The sequence below is a fragment of the Tarenaya hassleriana genome, unplaced genomic scaffold (genome assembly GCF_000463585.1).
Source record: "Tarenaya hassleriana unplaced genomic scaffold, ASM46358v1 Cleome22, whole genome shotgun sequence".
NCBI classification, from domain to species: Eukaryota; Viridiplantae; Streptophyta; class Magnoliopsida; order Brassicales; family Cleomaceae; genus Tarenaya; species Tarenaya hassleriana.
In genome coordinates this window covers 138172-159194 of record NW_010965541.1, presented here as the reverse complement: position 1 = coordinate 159194, position 21023 = coordinate 138172, and the positions used below count along the sequence as shown (strand labels likewise).

The following is a 21023-nucleotide window of genomic DNA, read 5'->3' as shown; positions in this document are numbered from 1 at the left end:
GAATCTAGAGCAATTACTAGACAACAATTTGAAGGAGGAAATAAGGTTTCAAGATCAATATTGTCTACTTTTAATAGTAAGATGAAAGGAAAATATATAATGATAGAGAAAGAATCTTCCTGGTTAGGGATGAGTTTTCACATGGATTGCCCCGGTCCTTTGTAAGATGTAATTGGGCCAAATGCTCGGTGAACTTTCGGATTATAAAAAAAAAGAATATAACGATAACTAAAAAGAATTAGGATTCAGAAGGACAAAAAGAGAAATGAGATGCACCAGGTAATAATGAAGATTTTGATTATATCGGGTTAGAATTTATCGATGATGATATTTGATTTGTTGTTTTAATCTTAGAATTCAACTTATTTATCTTTTGTTATACGATCTTTGTAGTTTTTTTTTATATATATATTTATATGAGTTGGTATTTTATTACATTAGTCTACATGTGTAATCATTAACACGTTTCAATTCAGCAACGTGATAATGTATTTTTTTTTTTTAAGGTAAAGTGGACTTTTGCTAATTGATTCTATTTTCTTACCAGTGTATCAAAGAAACTGATGCTTACGTATTTGAGGTGCTTGCCCCCGTCAGCGTGTGCCAGAAAGAGCCGTGAGGAAAGAGAGAGAGAGTCCGATGACGTCAGCAGTATATACACATGCATTCTGCATATAATGGACGCTTTGAGGTGAAAATCATTCCGACCAGGTTCTCCTCCTGTGATCGCTCTGAGCTTGACTTCGTTGACAATTTGAGGTGAGAAAATTCTAACTTCGTTCTGGTCCGAGTTTCCCTTGGATTGTCGGAATTCGGAAATCGATAGCTCAGGTCTGCATTTGGGCGGTTCTTCCTTTGGCTAGGGTTTTACATTTTCTCGCTCTGATTCGTCCGCGACGTTGCTGGATTCCTAGGGAATTCGGGCTTCGATTCCGAGATTCATGTATTGTGGCTGAAGGAGAGGGTTAGACAACTCCATATTTTTGTTGAATGTCGGAGATCAGGGATTCCGGGCTTTCATTAATTGAGTGAGTTTGCCACTTTCATCGACAATCCGCTTGTGTCAGCATTGCCTTCTGTGGCCAAATTTGCTGGTTTTGAAGTCATTCCGCTTCTATTTTTTTTTCCGTTGAGTGAAGTGAATTGACCACCATAGGCCTGCTTTGTGTCTCGCTGTATGATTAAGTCAATTGTCGCACTCATCTTAGGTTCAGGAACAGCACGTGTTTATCCCGTCATTCTTAGAAACGTGTGAGGTGCAGGAAGAATTATTTTGCAGTATTTCTGGATTTCTGAGTATCAGGTACCCCTTTTAGGTAGGGGTGTCAAATGGGCCGGCCCGGCCCGACCCGGCCCGGATCCGTACTCGGCCCGAGAGTTTCGGGTTCGGGTTCGGGCCGGCCCGAATTTTATCGGGTTTATAAAATTAGGCCCAAACCCAATTTTATAGGGTTCGGGTTCGGATTCGGGCCGACCCTATTTAAAAATCTGCAAATTTAAATAGACACTAAATATCATAAAAACAAACTAAATATATTCATTAATAACTAAAAGTAAAACAAGATATAAAAACACATACCATGAAAATAAACTAAATATCTTTAAAAACAACTAGACAAATGGTCAAATCCTGAATTTTTTATACAAATCACTCAATTGTTAATACGTCTTCCGTCCCCATCATAGAGTGATCGCTTGTAGACTCTAACACGGTAGAAAAAGGAGATAGTGAAGCAGCTAGAAATCCATCCGTCGATTCCACAGTACCAAGACCTGATTCTATACACCGATTACAATAATCAGAATGTTAAACATAAACACATAAACATCTACGTCACTAAATCACAATCATGACAATGTTATGAAAATATATACTTACCAAATTCTTTAAAACCAAACATCCAAGAACGGGCACATAATAAAGCTTGTACGTTCGAAGGCAAAAGACGGCTTCTATACTTGTTCAACACGCGAGAACCAGCACTAAAAGATGACTCAGAAGCAACGGTAGTAATAGGAATACTAAGTATATCTGATGCCATAAGAGCCAATTCTACGCCATATCGTCCGGTATTAGCCTTCCAATATTGTAAAATGTCCATATCACTATGGATTTTGATGTTCATTTTACGATCAAAAAAATACCTATCCAAAGCTGATCCCGATCCATCGTCAGACGAATTACCATCATCACATCCATATAAATCCTATATAATACCAAACATTGAACAATGTTATAATCAAAAGAAATCATTGGAATAACTAATAAAACGAAGAAAAAGAATAGAACTTACCGCGTAAAGAGTCGACTTTTTAACCTTTTCTTTTGAACCGGCCACATTTGAAGGAGTTGAGCTTTTTGAAGTCGACACCGCAAAAGTAGCCTTGTATTCTTCAAAGAGTAAATACATCTTACTCTTCACTTTGTCCACTTTAATTTCACTCGTGTTTTTATCAATTTGGTCATAACAATACTTCAACCCCTTCAACTTCATCCTCGGATCAAGCACGGCTCCCATGGCAAGAACGATACTATATTCATCCCAATATTTGTCAAATTTCAATTGCATCCTTTCAGCCATGCTCTTAAGAATATCATCTTCGCTCCGCGCATATTCCTTCAAAAGCAGTTCGATCTTCCATACTTTCATAAAGTACAAGTTGGAAGTCGGATAATATGAGCCAGAAATCAATGTAGTAATTTCATCAAAGGGCTTCAAGAAATCGCATATTTTTTCAGCTCTTGACCATTCTTCATTAGACGGACAACACTTGTAATTTCTATCCATTATCTCAAGAGAAGAGAAAGCCTTTCGAAATTTGAGAGCATTATCAAGCATCTCATAAGTAGAGTTCCAACGTGTCGACACATCCATAGACAATGAGGATTTGATATCACTGCCGAGTTGGTCCACACAGCTTCTAAACTCTTTCATCCTCGATTCAGAACCTCTAACATATTTCACACTTTCTCTTATCTTCTCCAAAGCATCACAAATTACTTTCAAACCCTCTTGCACAATGAGGTTCAAGATATGCGCGCAACATCTCACATGAAAGAACTCACCATTACACAACAATCCGTTTTGCCTATCAAGTTGATACTTCAACATATCTTGCATACAGTCGTTGCTTGAAGCATTATCCAGAGTGAGAGAAAAGATCTTTCTCTCTAAGCCCCATTCTCTCAAACAATCAAGTATTTTCCTGCATATTTCCGTTCCCGTATGTGGGGGAGGCATAGAGCAAAATGATATGATCTTACTATGCATTCTCCAATCCTCACAAATATAATGCGCTGTCACACAAATATAACCCTCGTGAGTAATAGCCGTCCAAAGATCAGAGGTTAAGCATATCCTACTACGAACTTTTTCCAACTCAGACTTCAATTTTGCTTTCTCACTCTCGTAGAACTTCATAACATCAGCAGCAGCGGTGTTTCTAGAAATCATTTTGATTTCCCGGTTGGAATAAAGCATCATCTCTCTAAACATCACATGCTCAACAAAGCAGAAAGGAAGTTCATGAGCAACCAACATCTTAGCCACTTTTTCCCTCCAAAGTAGCTGATCAATCTTCTTTTCCCTCAATTTTCCATCATAACCAATAATCATATCATCTACCCTACCAAACTTGGGCTTTGCCTTGCAATTAAGTTCTACATGTCGCTTTAGGTGCGATGTTCCTTTTGCAGCCCCAGCAGAAAGCGTTTTACCACAGTGATTACAAGTGGCAAAATCAGGACTTATCCTAGTCATGTGATCCCAAACACATGACCCTCCTTTTCGTTTTTTACCACGTATCTCCTGACTGTCGCCTTCTTGTTGTTTAGAAGGAGGTCCATCATCGCTAATATCCATCACTTGTTCTTCTAGATCAACTTTTTCGCTATCCATTGTTCACAATCTGACAACAAAGAACAATATGAGAAAAAAAATACACAATCAGATTCAGATAGATAAAAATATACTCGACGATGTCAGATTCATTTCAATGAATGCAAACACCGAGACTGAAATAGTAAACTCAGAGTCTGAACTTGGATCATTCGACAAACATGAACTCGCAATCAGATTCAATCGAATGAATGCACACAATCAACCAACATAAACCCACAATCACATAAAGACACAAATAAACAAAATTGTGCAAACACAGACAATAGAAACGCATACATAATAATAGAAGACGAAGAGAGAAGATGATGAAGAAGAATATGCGAGAGTGAGAATTGGCCATCGTATACATGCGTGTCATGTCCAAGTTAGAATCATATCATTTTCTTATAATATATTAAATATATAAATTATTTGATGAAAATATCCTACCCGCATCTCAATCTAAATGTTTTATTCCCATACATACAAAAATAAAATAAACTTGTGGCATTATAAGGTGGTGTTAATATAGATACAAAAACAGAATAAATTTAAAAATCTAACAATAATACACTTGAAACAAATATGCATCTAACACTATTATTAATGCGACAAAAAAACATATAATATTTCTGAATGTTAATCGATTAGGGATTAATTGTAAATAAAATTCAGATTTTTTCTATAGATGGAACTCATAAATCATATATATATATATGTATAATATGTGCGTGTGTGTCAATCAAATCATTCCCTTTTGTATGTGTGGTTAATTATAAATTGAGAAGATTTATGAAAAAGCCCAGACAAGATAAATCCAGCTGGGAAACATCAACTTAAGGTGAAGAAGAAGAAGAAAAAGAAGAATAGGAGGAGGAAAATTTACCGAGAGAGATAGATGCGCCGAGATTGAGAGAGGGGGAGAGAGAGCCACGTACAACAATCGAGCGTGATGAGGTGATGGCAGAAGAAGAAGAAGAAGAAAGAGGAAGAGAGTCACTGGAGAAAGCCAATGATCTAGTTCAAGAGACAAACATGAGAGATTGGGAGAGATGGGCATCGTGGAAACAGAGTGGAGAAGAGGAGAGAGAACCGCTAGGGATTATGATTTTTTTTAATTTTATTTATTTGTTTCACAAAAAATTTAAAAAAGAAAAATAAATGGGCTTTTCAAGCCCGGCCCTAAACCCGATGGGCTTAGCCCGGTTAAACCCGAATCCAGTTTTCAGCCCGGCCCGAAAGCCCGATTTTTTTTGGGCCTATAATTTTAAGCCCTAACCCAGTTTTTTTTGGGCGGGTTAGGATCGGGTTTTGGGCTTCGGGCCCAAATTGACATCCCTACTTTTAGGGATAGCTTCGTAGCTAGTTCATGGAAAATTTCCAGTTAAGCTATTTGGCCAGTTGTGGGAAGCAATGGCGGAACTTTGCCTGATTGCAGGGCTGTGGGTTTCTGGTTTCAGGTTGGGTAGCTTTTGGAGTGAAGCCAGTGAGAGAAAGCAGCATGCTAGGTTCTGGCAATAACTTGAGCAGGGGTGTCGGGCCGTCATCAGATGTGCAACCATTGCCTCAGTGTTTGCCACTGGAACCAATTAGGCTACGCAATCAGAAGTATACACGCTCTGGAGAGCTTAGAAGGGTCCTCGGTGTCCCTGGTAGAACCTCATCAGAAGACAATTCTTTCGGAATTGCCCATCCCAGACCTTCTCCTCCTCCTCCTCCTGCAGCGACAGAGGAGCTCAAGCACTTCAAACAAAGCATGCGGGATACTTCCAGAGAAGCCGGGTATTTCTTTCGTATTTTACCTTCTTAAACTGTACTCTGAAATAGAACGAAGATGCCTTAAATATTTTTATTGATTAGTCTTGGTTGAAAGGATACCTTTATTGTAGGGATCGAGCAAAAAAACTAGGTGAATCCATATTCAAACTGGACAAGTATACGGAAGCGTTAACTTCAAGGAAACGGCGGCGTAATGATACATCACCTGGTGAAAGGATGGATGCAGTAAACCTAGAAAAGGTGAGAAGCCATATACCAAGAACACAGGACAGTATGGCTCAGAGATCAGGCGAAAGAAAAAAGATTTTAGGGTTGAACAAGCGTGCTCGTGCGTCAGTGTCTGATGTGCTGGTTAGTATCTAATATTCACTTTTGATGTGTAATGTATTTGGAGCATATTTAGCTATCCTCGCTGACTTTTAATTTCTGGTAATCTTAAATTACTGTTTCACGATTTTTCAAAAGTTTCTCTTTGAGAGGTAACATCTGAAAGTGTTTCTATTATTCTTCAATAAGGTTTATACTACCATTTCAAGATATGTTCCCAATGGTTTTTTTGGCCTTGGTCTCTCTCTCTGGTGGTGGCTGGGAGGAGGAAGAAAGAGGAGATTCTCACATGTCGTAGTTGTTTAATAATTTTTTTATGTTATTACTTTCAGGGGAATGGTAGGGTTTCTGCCCTTTCAAGACAGCAGGTAACAGAAAAAGATTCTGATTCTCTTCCAGGTATCTCTGGAGAGACCGTGCAAATTGAAGAGAAGATACGCAGATTGCCTGTCGGAGGTGAAGGATGGGAGACAAAAATGAAAAGGAAACGATCTGTTGCTACTCTTGGCGACAGAGTTATGAATAGTGATCAACGTGCCGTGCAGCCAAAGCTGACAGCTGACTCTAAGTTGCTTTCTTGTGACACCCAAAATTACAGGTATGTTTGAAATATATGAGATATTAGCGAATCTGGTTGTAACGGCGACTAGAGATAATCTGTTGATCTATCAATATTGAATTATTGGTACCCGTTGAAGCATGTAGTTATCAATCTTCTATTCCAAGGCTCATAACTAATTTTTTGTTTCACAAAAGAATCAATTAATCTTGTTTATAAAATCTTTGTTGTGGAATATAATGATATCCCAGTGGATGCATTTATTCTTGCAACTAATCATTCATGATATTCTTCAGTGTCCTTGTTCTAAATGTGAGCCAGTTTCTAAGCTATTCCCGATGATTGTCTATTTGCTTGACTAAAATGAATGATGAATCTACCCTGAAGTTTATTCGTATCTCCTTTACCCATTTCAGTACAACATCTGTGACGCAGAGTTTTTGCAGCATACCGCATTTAGTCCAGCCGATTGATGTCAGCTGCATAACATTATTTTCGAAACAAAACATAATGTGTCTCATCTGTTCCAGATCCAAATCTTCTTCCGGGCTGAGTGGAATTAATAGGCTAGATGCTTCTTTTGAGCCTCACAGTCCAGAAGTCGGTACATTGTCCAGGAATGAGATGGAGCCTGTTTCATTTGCACGGGATCATTCAGTGCTTGCTGAGCAAAGGCTTATGTCCAAGGGAAATAACAGGTGGGTAAACAGTAAACACATTGATCTCCTATTCTGTTACACGTGTAGCTTGTATGTTATAAGAATTTTGATTATGTGACTGATGCATTCATGTTTGTATATATCCAGGAGAAATTTGCAGGAAGATGACCTGGCAAACAGGTCTAGTACAATGTTGAAAGGAAAAGTTTCTAGGATTCCAAGACCAGGCGCCGTTATGGCTGCAGAACCTTCATCTAGAGTTGAGCCCCCTATCGGAGCGCTACGAGGTTTGGAGCAATCGAAACGTATTAACAAAATGTCAGGACTAGTTCTGGGAAACAATCACCAGCTTCAAATGTCAGCAGGTTCATCTCCACATGGAATGGCTCAATGGGTTGGCCAGAGACCACATAAGAATTCTCGAACAAGGAGAGCAAATGTAGTTTCTCCTCTCATAAAGCATGCTGAAAGCAATATTTCTTCTCAAGGCTTTTCAACATCTGATTTCAGTCCAAGAGCTTCCCCCGGAACCACTGGGTCATTCTCGGTTGTTGATAATACCTCTTTAAGGGTGAAAAGGGAGCTGAAGAATGCTTCATCACCATGTGGGTTATCGGGAAGTGAGGACTCAGGAGTTGGAAATAACAAACCGGGAGAGCATGCTCTAGAGAGTAGTGATGTGACCACTACTCAGAAAACAGGGGCACAGTTACTTTCTATAAGAAAAAACAAGATTCATTCTGGTCATAACGGAGATGGTGTGTGGAAGCAAGGAAAAGGCGGAAGTGGTTCGTTGTTGATAGCTCCCGGTTTTCATCCTAACACAGTTAAGATGGAGAATCTACGAATAGAAAAGCCTATTCAAAACGCAAAGATTGCGTCACAGAAAAATAAAAGGTGAATATTATGCAACTCATGCTTTTTATTTTTCTCCTTTACCGTGAAACCTTTTCTGTAATTTTTTTTTTTAATTCAAAACATTTGCGATTTCTATCTGAGTAGCAAGACCCTACCCTTTATGTGTGCATGTGTGTGTGTGTGGGTGTGCACGCCAGAAATTAATGGTCTGATTTCTCTCTGTTCAGCAGATCTGGGCGTCCACCCGCCAAAAAGCTTAAAGACCGTAAAGCTTATACACGGCTTAGCTCAAATGCAAATTCTGTTTCATCAGATGTCACAGGTATTTCTTGAACTTTTTCCTTGCCTTTATTTTGATTTTTTTTTAAGTTGCTGCAGGCTTTTACTGAGTTGCTGTTTCCGGATTGTTTCATTTAACTTTTTACTGGGGTGTGTTACTTATCTCTCCAGTGCAATACAACCCCATGAATATCTGAGTTAGGATATCGTTATGTCTGAATGGAATATAGTTTCTTGCCTGACTGAATGAGGAGAATATTGTTGTGGAAATGTAACCTTTGCTTCATTCATCTTTGTATATCCTTTTGAGTGGTATGCCACCGAGAAGAGGTCCCTTATGCTTCTGATGGTGCCATTTTTACGAGTGGAGTACTGAAGAAGATGTGGCTTTTTAGGTGAATCTGATGACGATTGCGAGGATCTGTTTGCAGCCGCCAACTCGGCACGGAAAGCAGCTGGTATGTATTTTCTGTCTTTCTGATGGTCTCCAATTTAATGATTGTAAAATGCTTGCTAAATTGAGTGCCAAAAAGAAAATGTGCTTGCTAAACTGCAAAGCTATTTTGAAGCAGATCATGCTTGTTCTGGTAAATTTTGGAAGAAGATGGAGTACATCTTTGCTTCTGTCAGCTCAGACGACATGCAATATATGAAGGATCAGGTAGTACACGGGGATACTGTAATATATACACAGTTTCTCCTGATAAACTCTTTTACATCTTTTACTTTTTTTATCAGCTTAGTTTTGTGGAAGAACTTGATATGTCGCTAAGAGAGGCAACCGCAAATGGGTATAATATCATGGTAAAATTTCATTATACTCATTTTCAGCAATTTTTGTTTCACTCCTGGAAGTTACAATAATGAAAGAGATATCCCTCTCCATGTTAGGGTGTCCTGATGCCCAAAGCTTCTCAGGGTCCTAGTGATGATACTGTCCACTTCTCAAATCAAGCCTCATCTATTTACGATCTTTCGTTTGAAAGATTGGACATGAGAAAGCTCAATGAGAGTACTCCACTGTACAAGAGGGTGCTTTCTGCTTTAATAGAAGAAGATGATGGAGAAGAAGTCGTCCAATTCGGTGAAGGGAAAAATCTGTTCCTTCATTACGCGAGCGATGATTCTCACTGTGGCTCATGTACCCACATTGACACCGAAACCAGAGAAAGGGACAGAATGGAATCTGAAGTAGAATCAAATGCAGATATTGAAACCCTGAAGAATTGCTTGTTTGACAGATTCTCTTGCGATAGGAATGTAAAGACGTCAGTTTCTGGCCGTAGCAATGAACAGTGGCTGGGAGGTGACGGTTTATTGCATTCTGAAATTGCACTCGGCAATGAGATATGGTCTAATAGTATGGATCAGTTACAAACAAGGGGAATAAACATTCCCAACTTCTCATCATCTGACTCTCAGTATCAGCTCATGTCTTTGGATGATCGACTTCTTCTGGAACTACAGAGCATTGGTGTATATCCTGAGGCATTGGTATGTTTAGTTTCCACTCTTTAAATCAAACATTCAGTTCATCTGTCAAGAATTAGAGGTAAGGACATGATATTATTTTGTTTCTTCTACTCATACGATGAAAAGATGTGATGTGAAACAAGGTAACCATGTTTGAAAGTTGCAAGTTGTCTGGTCCAATTGTTGTGTGGAGCTTATTATATTACCATTTCTTATTGGTATGGATATATTAATCATTTTCTTTTGATTTCTTTTGCAATTAGGGATGGGAATTAGAATGCCGTAAATCTAGTAAGGTCATGTGGTTAAATGTCAGTTTTATCGGCTCATGTTTTCGTTTATTTTTGTAACACAGCCTGATTTAGCGGAAGAAACAATAAGCTCTGATGTTCAGGAGTTGAAGGAAGGCGTGTATCAGCAGGTTAAAACCAAACACAATTGTCATACTCTACCGAGAATGCATAGGGTTTGACAGATTGCTTATCAGATTTGACCGCAGTTATGTTCTTTATTTGCTTGATTAGATTCAAAACAAGAAGAAGAAGTTGGAGAAGATAAATATGACCATACAGAAGGGGAAAGATGCTGAACGAAGGTTGGATTTAGTTGTAGTTCAGATTCATTACCACCCAAATGACTCATATTGCGACGATTTTTGTGACGAGTAACCTAACCTGTTTATTTTCAGGAAAATCGAGCATCTTGCAGTGGACCAGCTAGTGGAAATGGCTCACAGGAAAAGACTGGTAATAATATCAATGCATCGAATTCAAACTCGAACGGATGTTTTTGCCGTGATATTTACAGTTTTTTATACTGTTATATGTTGAATGAAAAAACAGGCAAGCCGTGGTAGTAAAGGGTCGAAAGTCCATAAAGTTTCGAGACAAGTGGCATTGGCATTTATCAAACGAACTGTTGCTCGGTGCCGGAAGTTTGAAGAGACTGGACGTAGTTGCTTTGCTGATCCCGCGCTTCAGGATATCCTGGTTTCTTCTCACAGCAACGATCTGAAATCTTCAGACAATGGCGGGTCCGGAACAGCCAGTAACACTTACAACGAACCTTCTAATCATAAGGCTGAAGCAAGAGGAACCGGTACGCAAAATCTTCTTAAACCTAGATGATGTTTCCTTGATAATTTCTTCAACCATTTCTTATGCTGTAGTAGCACGTACACTTAGTTAGAGAGGTGATCATTTTGGGTTTCGATTCGATTACTTCAGTTTTAGAAAACTATACCCATTTGGTTTTTATATTGGATTCGGTTTTTATTGATAAAACTATTCATTCTCCAAATATTTGTTTTTAAGATAAATCATATCCATTATGTTTTTATATCGAATTCGGTTGGGTTATGTGTTATTCTGTTTGGATCGGTGTGGTTTTTACATAACCGACCAAAATGACCAGCACTACAGTGAATCAGGTAAGGTAAGAGTATGATCAGGCCGGGAAAATAATCGAAAGCTGACATCTGTTTTCACAAGGAGTAGGTGCTTTTTAGCTTCACCCAAAATCCACTCCTTCCTTGGACGGAATAATCTTTTTCGCAGTCATTTTTTATCCAAGTGATTTATGGCCAGGGGTGGTGTCAAGTACAAAGAGGAGAGAAGCTCTGATCGACGATATTATAGGATGCGCTTCGTCAAAGGTCACGACACCAGGCCTAGACAGCGGTGGAAGAGACAGGGAACAGAGCAAAGGTTTGAGGAACAGAATGAAGACAGAACACAGTAACAGCCAGCAGCCGACAAGGACTAGTCACACAACTGGTCCGTCGAGCTCTCGACAGCAGGAGGAGGAGGATATAGAATTGGAGCTGAAGGAGCTGTATTCCATGGAAGAGACTGCTGATATCGGTAACTGGTTTGATGGCTTGCAGGATATTGACACTATGGGTCTTGAAATCCCCATGGATGATCTCTCCGATGTTAAATTGCTTCTCTAATTAACGTTACATTTTTTTTATTATTATTATTATTATTGTTGTTGTTGTTGTTGTTGTTGCTATATTTTTTGCTAAATATATCTCATCCATATTTGAAGTTGTTGCTCTTTTGGTTTTGGTTTTGGTTTTGGTCTTGTAAATTAGACTATATTTTTATTTATTTATTGTTTTATGTATAGCATTATATATATTTAATTGATGAATTTTTCGCATATTGTGCTTCAATTTCACTCTCCCATTTAATAATGTTTTATTGCAACATCTTTGCTAATAAAATATCATCCAAAGTTGTTTCCTTTGGTTTGGTTTCGAAAATAAGACTGTATAATGGTTATTATTATTCGCGCGCGCACACACACATCCAAGTATCTTATTAGATGAATTTTCCCCTTATTGTGCCGTGCGGTTGAAGCGAAGGTAGGATCGATCATTCTAGTCTATTAGGTAAGGTCTGTTCGATTGAAAAGCCATGGCGAAAGAACAAGGTCGGATAATTCATTATAAAAAAAAAACCCTAGTATATTTTTCTTTTTGTTTTCAAAATGACTCCATAAATATAAATTCATTACCAAATTACCCTATATTTAATAATATTATTAAAAACTCGGATCGGATATATCGAATAATTTAATTTTGATATACGTATCCGATCTATATATATATATATATATGATATTTGTTTGGGAATAAAGGATAATGATAAAATCCATTATAAATTAGAATTCTGCTCATTGGGCCTATATTAGGCTCTTATTGGGTTTTGTCTGTGCGGGTTAGGTTTTTTGTTCCTTGGATCCTTGCGCCCTCTTTCCCAAACCTCCGGTTGTAGTCTCAATAAATTCTGCTATTGCGCCATTGCGAAGGAGCCTCTCTCTCTCCTCCAGGGTTTCCTCTCCTTCTCATCTTCCTGGTACTCTCCCATTAGTCTCTTTCCATCGCCGTTGATTCTCCTTCAAATTTCATTTGCTCTTCTCTTTATCTCTATACGTTTTCTTTCTCCAGAAGCTGAAAATTTACCGCAGAGATCTCACAGAGCACCATTTTCTTTTGTGCATTGTTTCAGGAGCGCAATAGCATTTTGAGGGAGTACCAACATGAGGTGTGTGGAGAGTAACTCTTCTGTGCGGATTTGATTCAGCTTCATATGTAGTTTCGCATGTGTCTGTGGTTTTATAGATGCATGATGGCTATTGTACGGTTGTGAAGATAGGATTCCGCTTGCAGGTTTTCCAGATTCAAACCCTTTTCCCATTGTGGGATCATGTGATTGGCTCTTGTTATTATAGAATTCCAGCTCTTGAGTCGTGAGATGTTTCCAGTGTTTGTTAAGATGTTACGAAGTGAAGGGTTGTAATGTTTGAAGGAACGTTGCAGGGTGGTTTGCCTATAGGAAATAGGTTGAGCTTGAATTCGAGATAGAAATTTATAGTTCGTAAGAAAGAGGTCAATCGTTTCAGTTAGATGCTTCAATTTCTATTTATCCTGTAAATTAGGGTTACCAAAGATTTGTTATTGAATTGTGGGTATTGTGGGTCTTGCAGTAAGCTCCAGAGCGATGCAGTGAGAGAGGCAATATCCGCAATCCTCACGTACTGTAAGGAGACTAAGCCTCGCAAATTCACTGAGACTATCGAACTCCAGATAGGGCTTAAGAACTACGATCCACAGAAGGACAAACGTTTCAGTGGATCAGTCAAATTGCCTCATATTCCCCGGCCAAAGATGAAGATTTGTATGCTTGGAGATGCCCAGCATGTCGAAGAGGTAAATCTTCCCGCCCCCTGAATCAGAGCATAGGCTCACCGAGTTTTCAGCTGTTTACTTCTGGAATCGATCTGCAATTTTGTTCTTTTGAAGGTTTGGTAATGTTTTCGTGTAAGCATGTAGTGTGGTTACTTGTTGTTTTAATAGGCTGTGAAGATTGGATTGGAGTACATGGATGTGGAAGCCCTTAAGAAGTTGAACAAAAACAAGAAACTTGTTAAGAAGCTGGCCAAGAAATACCACGCTTTTCTTGCATCTGAATCCGTTATCAAGCAGATTCCCCGTCTTCTAGGTCCCGGTCTCAACAAAGCAGGCAAGTTTTCGACACCCGATTTCCATCCATCTTTAATTAGTTCATGGAATCGACATCTACATGATTAGCCTGCCTTCGCAATGTACATGCTTTAACAAAATAAACGTTGTGGCCATTTGTTTCCTCTCTTGTTTTTTCGACAGGTAAGTTCCCTACCCTTGTGAGCCACCAAGAGACATTGGAGTCGAAAGTCAATGAGACAAAGGCAACTGTGAAGTTCCAACTCAAGAAGGTCCTTTGCATGGGAGTCGCTGTGGGAAACCTCGCAATGGAGGAGAAGCAGATATTCCAGAATGTTCAGATGAGCGTTAACTTCCTCGTTTCGCTCTTGAAGAAGAACTGGCAAAACGTGAGTACCCTTTTACTCATCCGAGTACCGATCTTTGTCGATGGATTCTGAATTGTGAATTGTGAACTTTCCATCTTTCGAAGTCTCGTTCTAGGGTTTACTTTATATCATCTTGTAACATGCAGGTGAGGTGCTTGTACTTGAAGAGCACAATGGGTCCAACAAATCGTATCTTTTGAGATTCTTGGAGCTTTTGTGAAATTCTTGCCACAGGTAATAGAATACATATCAGACTCCTTTTTCTTTGTCATTCGTTTTGGACGCAAGAGTAAGAACATGGATTTTTTTTTTTGGTTAAGACGTCCATTTTGTATTATGAGAAACCTGTCTTAATCCATTTAATTATCTGTTTTTGTTGAAAGAATATGGTTTGCAGTACTTCCACATCATGGACCCATTAAAATTGGTAAGAATTTCTTGATGGAGTAGAGAGATATGTGTACGTATATGCATCACATGATATATTACAACTTGAAAAAGTGATGCCAAAAGAGCAGCTTAACGTTTCACCGATTGAAATTTATAAAATATATTTTATTCTGATACATTAATAATACCCATATTTTCGCATTTAAAAAAAAGGATATTGAAAAGAAAACGAAAACGAGCTCTATTGTTGCAAAACAAAAGTCAACTCTTTAGATCATATCACACTAACAAGGTCTTGTATAAAGAAATCTAGAATGAAAGTTCTGCCAATATAATATCTTGTATGATCCAAGCTTTACTATTGCGGTTTCGTATTTTTATAGGGGTATTAGTTTAAGGGAGACATTAAGAAAGCACGGAATTGTAATTAAAACAGATGAAAACGTGTTTATAACCAACCCAAGCTTTAATAGAAATGAAGCATTCGACTTCGAAATGCCATCAACAAGACTTATACCATCACAGGGAGAGAGAGAGAGAGAGAAATGGCAATCAGCAAGGAAGAAAAGAGCAATCACCTTTCTGCTGAAAGCAGACTGACCCATTTGACTTTCGACCAAAGCTCGGTCTATTATGGGTTTCACAAAACGATCAGAAGAGTCTACACCACTTGTACACGGTTTATTACCTAAAATATGCGCATTTCTTAAAACGAATACAATTTCAAACTCTTGGCAAGGGGAGCTGGCAGAAATCTCCGAGCTCATCCATAGCATCAAACAAGCAAGAACGTAACCTAACCGTAAGTCATAAATATGAACCGGAGTTACGAACTCGGACTCGCCTTTTTCAGGGATCCGAATGTTAAAAGCTTCAAACCCAGAAGCCGAATTTTATTCACTTCCACACATCTAACTCAAGTTCAGAAGCATGTACACGTTTCCTATGGAAAACCCATCTCAGAAATCTATTACCTCTCAAGCAAACTTGCAAAGTTGTGCATGAAACATTCATTATCCAGAGCATTTCTTTTCCACCCTTCTCCGAATAGCTCTGATGATTTTGCACCCAAGAGCAAGAAAAAGAGGCCGAATGCCAAATCGAACATAAACGAATATATTGACAAGAACAGGGTTCTCTCTAACAGTCAAGAACCAAGGTACGAGAAGACATGACATCCATGGAGTTTCTAGCCAATCAGTATCAACCAAGGAAGTCCAATCCCATAATAAATAAAAGAATGTCTACGAAAATTCAATCAATCTATGAAACCTGTTCTTCTAAAGACAGCGTTCCTTACCTGCCGGAGATCTCTTCCTTTGAGCGTCCTTCCTGCTCCCTCCAACACCGAGCACGACAACAGCGACGACTGAGCCAGCGACCGAGCTACGATCTCGTGCGGCGGAAGCATCTCGCCTTCCTCCTCTTCCTCCACGTCCACCACGTCCGCCAGATCGAACTCCTTCCGCTGGCGATTCATCGTCGCCCGTGTCATCACTGGAACCTTAACCGGAGCAGATTGAGGATACTTTCCACTACCGACTGACGACGACGGGAATGGGATCCTCTCCTGCGGAGGTTTCGGAGCGGTAGGAATCGCGCGCGCTGACGATGACGAAGCCGCCGATGCGCCGCCGGGGGAAGACGACGAAGATACGGTTGAGGAGACGGAGGGGGAGAGAGCCGCCGCTGATTTGTGGTGAAATACATGGCCGAGGTGATTGCTCCCGGAAAGCTCCGGGAGTGCGGCGAGGATTCCGGACGCCTCGACGGTTTTCAATCCGCTTCTGCTCCTCTGGATTGGGCGACCAGGCGGCGGCGGAACTGCCGAAAAAGAGGAATATGAAGAAGAAGAAGAAGAAGAAGAAGAAGAAGAAGAAGAAGAAGACCGAGGCGTGTGGGAGAGTTCGGTGGCGAAGATATCGTCCTCGTAGAGATCACCATCGCCGGTGGCAGAGGAAGAAGGGATATGGATGCGAGGACCTTGGGCGGTGAAGGTACCGAGAAGGCGATCGGAGACGGCGGAGGATTCACGGAGGCGGTTGAATCGGGAGGGAATACGGCCGTTCGGATCCATCGATGGGGCTCCGATTCGGTGATTCGGGTCGATGCGATATCGGCTCCGTCTTGCTTTCTTGACTTTAGGGCAATAAGGCTCTCTCACTTTAAAAATGTCATTTCCTTTCATAAATGATTCTTAAAAACAAAAAACCTAACAGACAGGCATTATCAAAAATATTATTAATTTGTTATTTCTATTTTAATATATACTCTTTTCTATTATTATTATTACTATGTAATCCATTGGACCCAAAATACTCAAAATACAAAATACAGTGCAGTCTTATATTGATCTTATTATTTATAATATTAAATTTATAATATTTTAATCAAATAAATAGTAAGATATATAAGATATAAACATAATTGAATTAGTGAGATAAACGTTATTATCAATAAAATTAAAATATGATCATATTATATTTTGTATCATATGGTCACAGTTGAAAAGACTATATGTTGAACTAAGAATAACTAAAGATATTTTTGATATAATGTCTAAGTATATACCCCAAAATCCGGGGTTAAAACAACCCATAAGTGCCTTTTAATTTTTTTATGCAATAGAAATTTCATAAAATATTCGTTAATTTGACTATAAATTGTTGGAATATTTTTGGTAATCTTCAAAAAGAATTACGTATATTAGTATTTAAATTTAATATATATATATATATATATATATATTAACATTAAAACTTTTTGATAACTAACCAAGTAAAACTATATATCATTACAATTTAAATTAATCTTTCCTGTCTTTTTTATTCTCAGCTCGATGCGACAATTTTTAATGTTACTTGTCGTGCGATCATCTATATATTATTTTGGCAATCGGTCATTTATTAAGTGTTTTTAATATTAAATAAAATATAAAAAAATAAAATATTTAATTAGAAATAAGAAGCATATAAAATATTTTGCCAGGAAACCCAATATTATTACTCCAGAAAATGAGATTGGAATTAAATATTTGTAAGTGGGGGATGACGTGGCCGGAAATGATAAGATAACGGAGTGGTGAGTTCGTGTGTGGAGAATTGGGGTCCACAAACACAACACCTCATATATATTTTTTTTTATTTTCCTTTCGTCGTTCAATTTGACCGATAATGTTTTTTTTATAACGGAAGATCGCTAACTGCTATCTTACGGGCGCGCTGACTAGATAAACTTCCGACCCGAGAGCAGCCTTTGTATATGGATCATATAAACCCAAAAATTACCTCACTCCTCACCAGTCAGGAATCGAACACTCAACCTCAATGTAGAATTATCTCCTACCCAAGTTTGACCACTCCCCTACGATTTGAATTCGATCGGTTGGGTTTTGACCGATAATATTATTCTTTAGTTACTAGAAAATACTAGCTACAATGTTCCGTATTTGCATTATCCTTTGACAAAAACTTCTATAAAATTAGAAAATTTGTCAATTTTTTAAAGTAAATAAAAAAAAAAAAATCAGGTACATTCTTTTTGTCACAATTTTAAACTTACATAAACTCTTACCATTACTTTTTTTTTCTAAAATATTATCGTACTTTTAAATTTTTATTAAAAAAATAGTAATCGTAAATCAGAAATTATATATGGCCAAATAAATGTTTGTCTATCGGGTAAACATGTCATTCGTTAACTAGGAAAGTATCTTGAAAAAGTTATTCCAACAACGTTCACCTTCAATAGCGGTATTATGAGCAAAGACGGCATATCAATCACCGAAATATCTTATATTATCGTGTGTCCAAACGAAGCAATCGTAAATCAGACAACACTCCCCAAACCTTAACTCCAAACATTGAGCATAACCCTAGATTTGTCTTGAAACCGATTACCCAATTTCTAAAATGATCCCTCAATAATTCTTTAGTTGTATATGTATTAAGCATCACGAAATCTAGTCGAGGTGGAGTCCAAACTATGTATTAAATGGTTCTAGACTTCTTTGTGGAGGACGTTATCGAAGATGTCTCATTAATCTTCCAAGAGATTACAAGAATATGGTGGGCTAATCTAGTAGTTATCCTTTTTTGTTGGAAGGTATGTCGAGAACTATAGTTTTAGAGAGTGATGCGAAATTCTTGAGTTAACTTTTTCAAAACATTGTAATCTAAACTAGCAACTAAACTCTTATTTTTTTTACAACATGTCACCTTCAAATCGATGGCTAAATCGAAAGAATATTTGTCTCGTGTTGAATTTGTTTACGATCGATGGATTCAGTCTACTAGGCAGTTTTTACGTCGTTTGCAACATGATATCAAATGAAAAAAAAGATCAAAATGATGGTCAAGTGTTATAGCCCAAACCCATGACTAAAATACCAAACAAATCAGCGTTTAAACTACAAGTCAAAGTCCACCGTATTTATAACTTTCTCTTCAACACTTTCTAAGTGTTAGATAGATTACCATTAATTCTAGTCAAAACATTTATGTTTATATATTTTGGTAATAATTTTGCTTTTTATAAATAGTTAAACTAAATTTATGTGTAATCATTCAATTATCTTCCATATATTTGAAAGATTTCCCTTTAAGTTTTCTTAAAGTTATTTGCAAATTTATTGGATTCATCTATGACATTTGTTTGTTACTTATCAGACATTAATCAATAGATGTTTGTGACTTTTTCGTAACACAAAAATTTATAATCTAAATTATTTTTAGGAGTTTATAATTGTTTTTTATTATAAGAAATTGAATTAGATTTCGGTTTTGGTTGTCTCCATCACTTTATATATATATATATATATATATATATATATAGAGGATTTGGATAGGAATCATATCAACGATGGGCAAAAAGGCAAAATGGAGTTGGACATCTGCCTTCGTCGGAGCTTCTGCGGCGGTGGCGGCGTCAGCTCTCATCGGAGCGAAGCCGAAGGACCCGACGTTCCACCTGATCTCCATAGACCTGACCTCACTGAAGCTAAACCTCCCGGCCCTAGACGCCGAGTTAATCCTGACCGTACACGTCACCAACCCCAACATCGCAGCCATCCACTACTCCTCCACGGAGATGTCGATCCTCTACGACGGAGCACTCCTCGGCTCGGCCGAGGTCAAGGCGGGAAAGCAACCGGCTCGGTCGTGTCAGCTCCTCCGGCTACCGGCTCGGCTGAGCGGCATGGAGCTCGCTAGCCACGCGCGGAGGTTCTTCGCCGACGTGGGGAGGAGGGAGATGGAGCTGCAGGCGAAGCTGGATATCGAAGGTGCGGCCAAGGTTCTGTGGTGGGATCACAGGTTTAGGGTACACGTGGACAGCGCCGTGACCGTTGATCCTGTTTTCCTCGACGTGATAGATCAGGAGAACAAGTCTCACATGGATCTGTTCCTCGCTTCTTAGGATTTTAATGTCTCTTATCCGGCATCGTCATTAATCTTTTAGGAGTTATATTATCTACAAAAATGAGTGATAATTAGATGCATGTGTAATTTATAAATTAATTAAATCCCAAAACTTCGAACTTTTCTTGTTCTTTCCTTTTTTTGTTTTCTTTTTTATTAAAATAATCTCTACAGTAAACGATCTTTTTTTTTTTTTGATATTCCGGGACTTCACCGAACTTTTAGTCCGACTACATATTTCAGAAGATCGGAAAAAACCAGGTGAATGTCTCTCTCCACGCTTGGGTTTGAACCCATGATGAAAGCATATTTTGCATGTTCTCTCACCACTATACCGTCCAAACTTGGATAACGGTAAACGATCCTAAATTGTATCTATTTCTTAGTTCTTTATTATTCTTTTAAAACGAGAGGTAAGGATGCATATATATTTTTTATCTATATTATTTTTTAAAATAAATATTTTAAATAAAAAATAGAGAAATATAGAATAAAAATTTGATATAACTATCAAATAATATATATTTTTAATAAAAAAATTTGAATGAAAAATAATTAAAATAAATGAAACCAGAACACGCTATGTTAACCCTAGGAGAGAAATGACTCGTGTCGGTTTTTTCCCTTTTTTTTGGGGGGCCTTCTAATCATCGCACTCTCTCTCCTTCCCTCTATATTTTTCACGCGCGACAGCCGACAGATCATTTTTTTAGTAGAGCTGAACAAAATCAATTTTTTTTTTCGTAAAATAATTGCAGTGTTCTTTATATGTGATATTTTATTAACATGGTTATTCCAAAATCTACATTTTTTATTATTTGGTATCCTAACTCAAACTAATCTCACGATCCAAAATCACCAATGTAATTTGAATTATACATGTTTTCTCCCTAAATTTAATGTTCGAATTCGATTTTCAAAATCTAAAACGGCTTTGGTTTGCTAACCCAATCTAATCTTTTTTTTTTTTAAATGTTAGAATTTTTACTACATTTATAAAAAAAAACGGAGTGATGAACTGCTGATTTATAAAGGGTCATGGATT

The 21023-nt window shown here is 38.1% G+C and overlaps 4 protein-coding genes across 15 annotated transcripts; 3 read left to right on the top strand and 1 right to left on the bottom strand.

The window, feature by feature from the left end:
* The first annotated feature begins 616 nt into the window (after positions 1–616).
* On the top strand, positions 617–11873 carry LOC104814789. 12 transcript variants are annotated; one of them, XM_010542974.2, is made up of 17 exons: positions 630–759; positions 915–1028; positions 5342–5663; positions 5771–6011; positions 6320–6585; positions 7077–7244; positions 7353–8102; positions 8291–8385; positions 8738–8800; positions 8912–9003; positions 9081–9146; positions 9234–9836; positions 10171–10236; positions 10340–10410; positions 10504–10561; positions 10658–10913; positions 11402–11873. In XM_010542974.2, the coding sequence occupies exons 3-17, from the start codon at positions 5383–5385 to the stop codon at positions 11764–11766; spliced, it is 3441 nt and encodes a 1146-aa protein (XP_010541276.1). In that variant the 5' UTR covers positions 630–759; positions 915–1028; positions 5342–5382; the 3' UTR covers positions 11767–11873. The 12 variants fall into 12 exon arrangements, 11 of the variants coding, with proteins under 11 accessions (XP_010541277.1, XP_010541281.1, XP_010541276.1 ...); XM_010542972.2 differs by having other exon boundaries at positions 864–1028; XR_002024254.1 differs by lacking the exon at positions 630–759 and adding an exon at positions 11237–11307 and having other exon boundaries at positions 766–1028; positions 11402–11494.
* A 730-nt stretch (positions 11874–12603) lies between these two features.
* On the top strand, positions 12604–14556 carry LOC104814788 (60S ribosomal protein L10a-3). The gene is made up of 6 exons (XM_010542971.2): positions 12604–12676; positions 12830–12865; positions 13308–13530; positions 13678–13843; positions 13987–14192; positions 14318–14556. Exons 2-6 carry the CDS (start codon positions 12861–12863, stop codon positions 14369–14371), a joined length of 654 nt encoding a protein of 217 aa, XP_010541273.1. The 5' UTR covers positions 12604–12676; positions 12830–12860; the 3' UTR covers positions 14372–14556.
* Positions 14557–15637: 1081 nt separating this feature from the next.
* On the bottom strand, positions 15638–16735 carry LOC104814786 (putative protein TPRXL). Its single transcript, XM_010542970.1, has one exon. It carries the CDS (start codon positions 16636–16638, stop codon positions 15820–15822), a length of 819 nt encoding a protein of 272 aa, XP_010541272.1. The 5' UTR covers positions 16639–16735; the 3' UTR covers positions 15638–15819.
* Positions 16736–19395: 2660 nt separating this feature from the next.
* On the top strand, positions 19396–20107 carry LOC104814785. The gene has a single exon (XM_010542969.2). It carries the CDS (start codon positions 19422–19424, stop codon positions 19974–19976), a length of 555 nt encoding a protein of 184 aa, XP_010541271.1. The 5' UTR covers positions 19396–19421; the 3' UTR covers positions 19977–20107.
* The last annotated feature ends 916 nt before the right edge of the window (positions 20108–21023 follow it).